Below are 11,847 nucleotides of genomic sequence, written 5' to 3' on the forward strand. Positions count from 1 at the left end.
AGAGAGAGAGAGAGACAGAGAGACAGAGAGAGAGACAGACAGACAGAGACAGAGAGAAAGAGAGAGAGAGAGAGAGAGAGAGAGAGAGAGAGAGAGCAACAGTGACGTTGCAACTCATTTCTACAGCTGAGTGAACTGGAGCAACGTGAAATAAAGTGTCTTGCTCAAGAACACAACACTCAGCCCGGTCGGGGATTCGAGCTCACAACCTCACGATCATAACCGCGACGCTCTAATCACTGAGCCATGCGGCTTCACACACACACACACGTTAACACACTCACACACGTACACACACTCACACACGTACACACACTCACACACGTACACACACTCACACATGTACACACACTCACACACGTACACACACTCACACACGTACACACACTCACACACGTACAAACACTCACACACGTACACACACTCACATACGTACACACACTCACACACGTACACACACTCACATACGTACACACACTCACACACGTACACACACTCACACACGCACATACATATATACACACACACACACACTCATCCATGTATGTTTGTGTTTATTTCTCTCACTCTAACTAACATCATTTCAGTCTCTCCTTGTCTTTTATTCTCTCTGTTTCAATGCATCCGTATCGGCTTCTCTACACCTCCCATATCTCTTTTGGTTCCCGATCTTCACATTCATCCCGTTTCTGTTTATCGGGTATTGTTTTTAGTATCCCCAATCACAATGACTGACATTCATTTCTTTTTCTCACTTCAAAGCACACACTCTTGATATTCATCTCTGTCTATTTCTTCGTGGTTTATGCACATATTTCATAAATCTGTTTCCAATTTGTTTTATTCAAAAGCTTCTACGTTTTTTTTATTTATTTATACAGTGGCGTTTTCTGACGAAGGGGACCAATATCCTGTGCAAAAATGTAATGACTCTTGGAGAAAATAGGCTAACGAATTCGTTTTATCCATCTCAGTACACATATGAATATTTTGTATCGTTCCAAGGCCTCTTATCCGATGGTGCATATATAACTAAAGTCCACGTAAAAGAGGTGTATTTTTTTAATAAGTAATTGCAAAGAAATGATAACTTGTTTTTTAGGTGGGAAAAAATATTCATATAATGTAAGAATACACAGCCTGTTTTTATATATGTTTATGTATGTATATGTATATGTAAATATCTCACTGTATGCGTGTGTGAGTGTGTGCATGTGTTTCTGCGTCTATGCATGTGTACATGTATACATATGTACATGCTCTCACATGCACAAACACACAAACACTCATTCATACACACGAAAATATCCATGTGTTCGTGTCTGCATGTATTAAGAAAAAGAGAGTGACGCAATTTAAAATTACATAATCCAGAATCTATTACAGGAATTGAAAATTAAAGAAATATTTAACAACATTCATTTATATTCCGCATTATACATATATGAGTGGGTGGCGCAACTCAACATGTTTGTAGTGCTGTAATAAATGAATAAATCGGTTTCGACGTTGATTTTGCATTTAATCTTTGCGATAAAATAAGTACCAATTGAACAGTGGTGTCGATGTTTCCGTTTTATCTCTTACGCCGAAATTACTGGCCTTGTGCCAAAATTTTAATCCATAATTCAGAATAATTTATTTTATTTGACTGGCATGCGATGACCTGTGCTTCCAACTCACGGGGTCAAATGGATCGAAATCACTGGATTTAGGAATTCCGGGGCTCATGACGGACTAATTTCGTCTACTACGATCTATGATTTTACTTTGATGTGCGAGGCGCTTATATGAGGAGATCGCTCAAGACCATTAAAGTTGTACTCAATGTTCAATCAAGGGATATATAGGAAGAATTTACAACAACAAAAAAAAAACGAAGACGGGTGTGTAAACAACAAAAAGATGTATTAGTTTAACGCCCGGGAAGTGAGAAAGTCTTTTACGTTTCGAGCCTACGCTCTTCGACAGAAAGCAATACAGAACTAAACAGGGAGAGAGGAAGTTTCATATAAGAGTTATAGATAGATAGATACATACATACATACATACATACATGCATACATACATACATACTTACATATATACATACATACATACATACATACGCATACATACATATACACACATACATACACATATACATACACATGCATTATTATTTGTATATATATGTGTAAGCGTATGTGTGTGTGTGAGTGTGTGAGTGTATGTGTGTGTGTGAGTGTGTGAGTGTCTGTGTGTGTGTGTGTGTGTGTGTGTGTGTGTGTGTGTGTGTGTGTGTGTGTGTGTGTGTGTGTGTGTGTGAGGCATAGAGATAACTTTTCTGTTATATCAAAGCCAATGGTATCTCAATGAATTCTTTATTTAAGAAATCTAGAAATACGACAAATTCATATTCCTCAGAATTAGAATTATTAATAGAAATATAAAGAAGGATAAAGCCGTTGGTAAAAGAAAACTATATTATTAATAAAATAAATATATTCACTTTATATGTAAATATATATATATATATATATATATATATATATATATATATATATATATATTCAAGTATATTTATATGTTGATAATATATTTTAATGAAATGGAGATGGTGTCGAAGTGTTAGAGTATTCATTTTAAGTAGCACATCATTTGTTAAACTTCCTATGTCAACAGATACAAAATGAATTTTATGATGATATTCAGCGAAATATATTTAATTTTTTTTATTCCTATTAATCGATATACAATGTGTATAACTATATATATATGGATGCTGTATGGTTTAAGACTGGTTTTTAGGAGATCGTTATAAAACGCTCAATACAGTTGATATTAAGACTTTCTTTCTCATTCTCTCATAACAATTCCCATATGGCGCAAGAGTGCTTACCAACCACATGCTTCCAGGTTCAGTCCCACTGCGTGGCATCTCTGACAAGTGTCTTCTACTACAGCTGGGGACAGATGAAAGTCTTATGAGCGGATTTGTTCAACGAAAACTGAAAGAAGCTCGTCATATATATATATATATATATATATATATATATGTTTGTATGTGTGTGTGCGTGCGTGTGTGTGTGCGTGTGTGTGTGTGTGTGTGTGTGTGTATATGCTTGTGTCTGTGTTTATCCCCACATCATCACTTGGCGACCGATGCCGGCGTGTTTACGTTCCCGTAATCTAGCGGTTCTGCAAAAGAACCAATAGAATAAGTGCTAGGCTTACAAAGACTAAATCCTAGGGTCGATTGGTTCGATTGAAGGCGGTGCTCTAGCATAGCCGCAGTCAAATGACTGAAACAAATAAAAGAATAAAAGAATATATATATATATATATATATATATATATATATATATATATATATATATATAGATAGATAGATAGATAGATAGATAGATAGATAGATAGATAGATAGATAGATAGATATATAGATAGATGGAGCAAAACGCATATAATCAATAAGTTAGTTACATCACTGTAACGTAGCGGTACGGCCTCAATGCAGTCAACATACATAGCATAGAAGGCTTTAAAACAAGACCCGGTGTCGATTTTTTCGACTGAACCACAAAAGACGGTTACACAGAATGACTGCAGTTCAATGACTGAAACAAGTAAAAGATAAAAGATAAATGATTTTAGACATCACTGAGACGGAAATGCAATTTATTTTCTTGAGACTTACAACAGTATGTGACATTGTACGACGCTCAGCAGCTGTCGAATTGATTATTCTACATTAAAAGCCATTTAAACCTCTGTGATGTGTTGTATATTAAAACATTTTATAACCATGAGAGATATATATTATGGCCTTATATATCTAATAAAAGGATTAAACTAGGAATGCAACACCGGCTGAAACCTATTGGTTTACTTCATAGTAGACCTTCGTGAGGTCATTACCGACGTCACTTATAAGTAACGTTAATAGTACGAGAAAACAATCTAGAGAAAGCTAACAATTTAAATCATATCAGATCTGTATTTATAGTGTATTGTCATTTACATACATTCATGTGCTTAAAGTGAAAATCCTTTCAAAATATGTCTACATCAAAAAAATTAAAATAATATGCAATTACTTTCAGTTTCAGTTTTAATTGAGTTGTCTCGAAATGTCAAATTTGCATTTTATATAACCCCTGTGTTTCTGCGAAAAAATTTATTGATCTTGAGTTCAAATTTGTTAACTTTCGTATTAAATTTTATGTTATATTTGCTTTAAGTAAATTAATAGTTTAATTATTTTTTATTAGATTTTAATAAAAATTCATTTACAACCAAATTTGATGTTTATGAACCATTATTAATCAGAAATAAACAAAATTTTAATAATATTTTATTTGTAATCTAATCACAAGCAACGAAATATTAGGAAAGAAATATTACTTAGACATCAGAATATTTCAAACACACAACTTAACATGATTAAGTGAAAAAAGCTTGCATGAAAGTTTTATATATGATTTATCTGAGACAGATTGTGAATATATATCTCTAGAATATTTCAATAGTCCAATGTTTTGTCACAACTTTATTTAAAATCTATAACAAAACTATAGGTGTTCTAACGTATTTTGTAAATATTTGCATGTATTCTATATATATATATATATATATATATATATATATATATATATATATATATATATATACACGTAAAAAATTAATGAGTGTATGGGTTACATAAATAATATTTTCAGGATTAAAAAAAGGGCAACAAACGGAAAATATGACGTACCTATACGTGTAGTAAATAAACAAACGAACAGATACTAAACACACTGGCAAACAGAAAACATAGAATGTCTCAAATTCTTCATCAGTTATCGACCAGAGGGATTAAACGCTATTTCAGCCATCGTAATGAAAATATAATTTGTTACGGACGCACTCATTATTTCTTTGTCCATTTGCTTCACTTAATTTCCTTTCATTCTCTCTTTCACTCGCTCTTTCACTATGTCTCTTTCTCTGTTACGTTCCTCCCAGTAACACGCGACAACCTAAGGCGGCGTTATTCCTTTCCGCGTTGTCTCCGACCTCACTCGACACGATTTTCTGAACTCCTCGCTCTACTCCATCCATGTCTATCGTCCTCTAGTACAATTTACATCTCTCCTTCTTGTTATCCACTTTTGCCTTGTCATGCAGCACCAAGGCTTAATTGTTGTCTTCATGTGGCGTTAAGCCTTTATTCCCTTTATTATTTTGTCCCTCGTCCGTCCAGAAATGGTCTCGTCTCTAGTCCGTCTCGTTTTCTTATGTTTTGATCCCATCCCCCAAAAAATTTCTTTTCGGTGCCCCCAGAGTGGAAGCAATATTATCGATAATGGCTGAAATTGCATTTGACCACTCCCACCGATAACTAATGAAGAATTAGGAACCTTCTGTAATTTCTGTTCACCTGTGTATTTTGTATATGTTTGTTTATTTACTACACGTTTTTCTTTTAATTATATATATATAGGTATGTCATATTTTCCGTTTATTGTCTTTTTATTTAACCCTGAAAAAAATATATACATATATAGATAGATACATACATGCATAAATGCATCTATATATGCCTATATATATACATGAATGTATATATATGTCTCTCTCTCTCTCTCTCTCTCTCTCTCTCTCTCTCTCTCTCTCTCTCTCTCTCTCTCTCTCTCTGTCTACTTCCCTGCTATACACTTCTGTCTCTTCCTCCTTGTTCCACTTCCCACCTCTACCATCCTCACTCTTTCTCTATCTTTCTATCTATCCCTCTATTTATCTACCTATCTATCTTTCTTCTTACCCATCTCCCACTCTCGCTCTGCTCCCTTCTGTTGTCCTGGCTTCTACTTCACTGCTATACACTTCTGTCTCTTCCTCCTTGTTCCACTTTCCACCTCTACCATCCTCTCTCTTTCTCTATCTATCCCTCTATTTATCTACCTATCTATCTTTCTTCTTACCCATCTCCCACTCTCGCTCTGCTCCCTTCTGTTGTCTTGGCATCTACTTCACTGCGAAACACTTCTGTCTCTTCCTCCTTCTTCCACTTCCTCCCTACACCATCCTCTCTGCTCTCGTGTGACCTGTGGTCAACTTTCTTTTCACTCTTTTCACTCAGATTCGCGTTTGCCCGTACGTCTTTTTTATGTTGTTTTCACTGTTCAATTTTTCCTGTCTTGGTTTGTGTTTGCCACCTTGGAATCCTCTGTTTAGTGGGTTGATCCACTACTCAGGAAGAGACTGTTCTAGAGTACGTTCTGCATTATCTTCGAAATGTCGGGTTAGAATAGAGGCAGCTGATGAAGGAATATTCCAAGGTGTTTTCCGCTTCCCTATGTATTCGTTCCGTTGTCTGTAGTTCATTGTTCTAACGCCCTGTACCCTGATATGCATCTATATACACATGTAGATGTAAGTATGTACATATATGTGTGTATACATGCATATATATTCTTTGTATTATATATATTATATAATATATAAACACTTTTCGGTGTTTGCATGAAATTGCTATATTATTATATTCGGACAATCAAGCAGCAAATTGTGAGGAGTATATACTATAGCATGATTTTTCCCCCCTAATATTGAAGGATAGGAATATTTTCAAAAAACAAATAAATAAATAAATAACAAGCTGTCATAAATTTATACTAAAACAATGCACCGATTTTATTGGCATTGATTCTTGAATCTGGCTTATAATATACCTTTCCGTAATACGCACAAGGCCAGAAATTTTGAGGGAGGGAGCCAGTCGATTAGGTCGACCCAGTACGCAACTGGTACTTAATTTACATTATTTAGTGGTTAAGGGCGCGGGCTACTAACCCCAAGATTCCGAGTTCGATTCCAGGCAGTGACCTTAATGATAATAATAATAACATCAAAAAATACCTTAGGAATGAGAACCCAGGTTCGAAATCTCCCCAAGACACCTGATAAAGGCTGGAGGAAATATCAGCGACAAATATCTGTCAAATATAAATAATATAAATAATGTAAATAATGTAAATAATTCCTCCTCTTAAATATAGAACTGGTAGTTAATTTATCGGCCCCGAAATGATGAAAGGCAAAGTCGACCTCGGCGAAGTTTTAACTCAGAACGTGAAAATGAGTGAAATACTGCTAAGGATTTTGTCCAGCGTGCTAACGATTCTACCAGCTCACCGACTTAGTCTCGCTTGTAATAATGCAATCCTTTCTGGTGTCAATATTTTGCATCTCCTCTAATGCAGTCACTTTACTTTCACTATTGTACAGCATTATTTTTATGGAAATATTACATACTTCAGAACTACACCGCAGCCAAGCTGGGGCATCACCTTTAGGTACTTTAGTTGAATGAATCGACCAAAATAGTTCTATTTTTTAACCCCGGTAATTATTTTATCGGTGTCTTTTACCAAACCGCTACGTTATGGAAGTCGACAAACCGACATCGGTTGTCAAGCTGAGGACGGTAGCAAACACGGAAACAATGATACATACATAGAAATATGCATTTAATAAAAAAAATCTTATGGACTCGAATTTCAAATAACGACTCCGAAAACACTTAAGGATATGATTGATGTTGACAATATTTGAATTTAGATAGCAGTGTACAGAAATAAATAACATACGTTGTACCTAATGCTACATGTTTTCTGTATCAAATATATAAACTACGGAAGTCTCATCAAATCTCTCTAGCAAAACATGTGCCTCAAAGGTATTGACATAGATATTACCATTCTCAACGGTTTACATAATTTACAGGTTCCTAATCATTGCACTTCTCAGCAGGATTAATGACTGAAAAATTAGTATTTATTTCGATATCAACTGGTATTTTTTTCTATTGTAGGTTCTACAGTCTTTCTAATATCCCTTTTTTCATTATTGATATTCATTGCCGTTACAAATTCCTCTATGACCAGAATTTGATCTCTCATTAAAGGGTGAATTTCTTCAATGTTGTGAAGAATATATTAGATATAATAACACACATGCAAGATAAGGTTTCACATTAGTTAGCATGGACATTATTTTAAGTGGATATAAACCTGAAAGGTCAGCACACAATTCATTATGGCTAATTTGATAAACTAGATTACAAATAGATTTAGTTCAAAAATCCTATTTATCAATATTCAGCGTCAAGGAACTTTTAGGAATTCAGATGCATTGTTATTATCTTCCACTAATTTCTTGCCATATCTGATGATTATCTCTAAGCAGGCATGCGAGTCATCCAACTCGTTTTTATGAATATGTTTGTGGAAAATACACGACAGTTTAAAAACAGCAACCAAGATGTTTAAAGAACTGAATTGACTTTATCATATCATCAGAGCGGAAGGCTATATGGTGAGAAATATGTTCGAAGGCACAACATATACTGCAAGAAAATATTTTCATTAGCTAATTGGCTTAGGCTGGGTAGTGGGTAAGCGTGTAATCATAACATATTTTAATTCAGCATGCGTAAATTTTAAATTTAATTTTGTATATCCAGCTATGAAGAAGCGTGTTTAAACGCACGTAAAATCATCTACCTCTAATTTAATTCTTGTCCACATTTTTTAATAGGCATAGTGAAATTAACTGAAGCTACTGATGTAATACTCTTATCGTCTTTTGTACGCATTTAGTTAAGCACAGCCGACTTAGAGATTACAATTAATTCTTTTATCGATAGAGTTTTTTTTTTCTTTCAAACAGAACTTATACAGGTATCTATTGGACAGAGATTAAAAGAATGTTTTTTTTTTATCATACATCTTACACTAGAAAGAAATAATATCTCGGTTTGTACAATTCTGATATTGTTGAAAATTCCTTGGTAAACAACAATTTTGTCCACAACATGGTGCATTTGCACTAGAGGTAATCTTAGCCAATTTATCGGAGCCAACAGCAGTGTTTTCATCAAGTCACACAATGTGTAACAGTTACGAGTCTCAACTACAACTCAAATTAATTCTATACTATTGTTTTCTGAGGAATTTCAGTTATAAATGAATCGAGAAGTATTTGTTTCTGTTCATGTCAGCACTGATGATTTAGAAGTTACATTTCAACTTAGCTTCTTGAAAAAGTGACTTTTCACACATTTTCTACAAACTGTGGTCGAGTATTCCTAAGTCACCTTCTTGTGCGAGAATTCGACATCATTAGAAGGCTGGAAGGAAGAGTTTCAATAAATCTATTAGGCGTCATTGCATTTGCTTTTCGTTTGTTTTTATTAAAGAGCTGAGAATGTTCTTCTTTGCATAACTCATCTTAATATCTTAATAGAGACATTTGATTGGCCTAATGCAGACGAGACAAATTCTCGGTCCGCGAGCTACTGCCACAATTTCATCCGGCCCGCGGGATCATTTTGATATCAGGATGAAATTGGTCCAAATGGCGGTAACAGCAAATAGAGTACTTTGCTGCCTACAGCAACACCCAGGCTTCTTGCTACAACAACTCGTACATAGTCCGTGGCGAAAACAGACCATTACATTATACATAGCACTGACTGAACTACCTTTTGTTACTAAGGGTGGCACCAAAAGTAGTAATAATTTAATACACGACTAGAAGCAACACCATTGTAACTATTACACATCGTCTGTATAAAAACAAACAAAAAAAAACATGAAGAGGTATGATAATACAGTCACAAGTCTTAATTGTAACTTCAACAAAGCATGCTGGAAAACGCCTCTTTCAATTCTCTAATCGCGTGTTGTGAAGCGTTGATGACGCAAAAATCTACTAATCCCATAATGCACTGCAACAGCCGCTTTACCGCTCTTTCGGGTGATCACTTTCACGTGACGTCATTCAGTAGTAGTAACTATCTATATAAATGGCCAAGAGAAAAGTCGATGCTAATTACAGAACATTTCAAATCCAGTGAGAAACCAAGTACATATTTACTGACATTGATGGCAAACTTGTGTGTCTTAATTTTGATGCTACTGTTGCTGTACTTATAAAACACAATCTCAAACGCCAGCAGGCGACAACACAGCACGACAAGTACAAATACCTCTCTGCTTAGCAGAAGCAACGAAAGGTAGACTAGTTGAAGAGGAATCTCACATTGCAACAGACATTTTAACCAAAGCAAAATCACAAAGTGAAGCTGCTGTTAAAACAAGTTTTATTGTGGCAGAGGAAATCGCAAAATCAGCCCGGCCGTTTACCGAAGGAGAATTTGTGAAGAGCTGCGTGCTGAAAATGTGTGACATTTTGTGTCCAGACAAGAAGCAAATGTTTGCTGTGAGTATTAGTAGAAATACAATTGCTGATCGGGTGTGTGAGATGGCCACTGATTTGAAAACACAGTTGATTGAAAAAGAAAATGATTTTGTTGCATATTCTCTTGCAGTGGATGAGACTACTGACACGACTGATACGGCACAGCTAGCAATCTTCATTCGTGGAGTGGACACCTATTTGTTCGTCATGGAGGAAATTTTGGACATTAAATCGATGCACGGGACAATATCAGGAAAAAGACCTTTGTGAAAAAATGTCAGAGCATAACCGACATTAAATTGTCTTGAGACAAACTTGTTGGGCTTACAACCGATGGATCACTTGCAATGTGCGGTGAGAAAAGTTGACTAGTTGGTAGGCTATGTTTAAAGATGCAAGAAGGAAGTGCGCTGCTGAGTTGACAACATAACACTGTATCATACACCAGGAAATACTGTGCGCAAAAGTCTTTAAAATGGAATATGTGACGAGCACTGTAAAGCAAGCCGTAATATTTATCCGAGCCAAAGGGTTAAATCACCGCCAATTTCAGTCTTCCCGTGTCGGGGTTCGGTGAAGTCCTTTATCGCAAGGAGGTGCAGTGGCTCGCTCAATAGAGTTTCTGAGCTGGTTGAGGAGACATGTCAGTTCATGGACAGTGAAGGAAAAGAATGCAAAGTGCTGCAGGATGAAAAGTGGAAATGCGAGTTGGTGTTTCTGATAGACCGCATTTCAATCGGATCACAAATGACGCAGTGAAGTCATTTCAATTGAAGCTGCGCTTATGGGAAACACAAATGTACCAGTTGAACTTGTCTCACTTTCCCGGTTGCCAAGTAATGTTGAGTCAAGTCAGCTCCACGGTGTTCTCAACGCAACACTTTGCTGATAAACTAAGTGCGCTCCACACTGAATTCGCACGGCGCATTAGTGACTTTGAAACACAGAAAAATAATTTCGTACTGCTTCGCAACCCATTTGCCCTCAATGTGGAAACTGCACCTGTACAGAATAAAATGGAGCTTATAGAACTGCAGTTCTATAAGGGGACATTAAAAGCAAAGTACAACTCTGTGTGGCCTGCACAGTTCACTCGCTTCATATTTGAAGCAATGCCCGAACTTAGTTTACATGCAGCTCTAACGCTGTCTTTGTATGGATGCACATATCTGTGTGAGCAGCTGTTCTCTGTGATGAAGATGAATAAAACTTCACAGAAGATTCGACTCACAGATGAATACGTGCAGTCCATCCTGAGAGTTTCAACAACAAAGAACCTCGCCCCAAATATCAATGAAAATGTTGCCAAGAAAAGGTGCCAAGTATGTAACTCGGATAAAATTGAATAAAGAAAATTTAAAGTTTGATTTAATATTTTAATTTTCACTAAAATACACATTTTTATTTAAATTTTTTTCTTGCTTTTTTTTTTTGCAACATGTTCTTATTTTAAATTTCTACAATTTTGATAGGAGATATTTTTATGCAGAACAAAATATTTTAAGCAATTTAAGTTGAAGTTAATTTATTTTTGGAATAGAATTATATACCATCTGTTTCAATACATGTTCATGTTTAAAAAGTTTTAGTCTGTTCAATAAATATGTATCCTGTTTGGC

The 11,847-nt window shown here is 35.5% G+C and overlaps 2 protein-coding genes across 2 annotated transcripts; both read left to right on the forward strand.

Annotated features, from left to right (window-relative positions):
* The first annotated feature begins 6,259 nt into the window (after positions 1-6,259).
* On the forward strand, positions 6,260-10,498 carry LOC149133054 (general transcription factor II-I repeat domain-containing protein 2-like). Its single transcript, XM_089360663.1, has 2 exons — positions 6,260-6,266; positions 9,987-10,498. The coding sequence occupies exons 1-2, from the start codon at positions 6,260-6,262 to the stop codon at positions 10,496-10,498; spliced, it is 519 nt and encodes a 172-aa protein (XP_089216789.1).
* A 431-nt stretch (positions 10,499-10,929) lies between these two features.
* Positions 10,930-11,577, forward strand: LOC149133055 (general transcription factor II-I repeat domain-containing protein 2-like). Its single transcript, XM_089360665.1, has one exon. It carries the CDS (start codon positions 10,930-10,932, stop codon positions 11,575-11,577), a length of 648 nt encoding a protein of 215 aa, XP_089216791.1.
* Positions 11,578-11,847: the final 270 nt, after the last annotated feature.

Source organism: Octopus bimaculoides, chromosome 12, assembly GCF_046866305.1.
Source record: "Octopus bimaculoides isolate indiv1 chromosome 12, ASM4686630v1, whole genome shotgun sequence".
Lineage (NCBI taxonomy): Eukaryota > Metazoa > Mollusca > Cephalopoda > Octopoda > Octopodidae > Octopus > Octopus bimaculoides.

Coding starts and splice junctions, on each gene's coding strand:
- LOC149133055 (XM_089360665.1), top strand. CDS start 10,930: ATGCGAGTTGGTGTTTCTGATAGACCGCATTTCAATCGGATCACAAAT.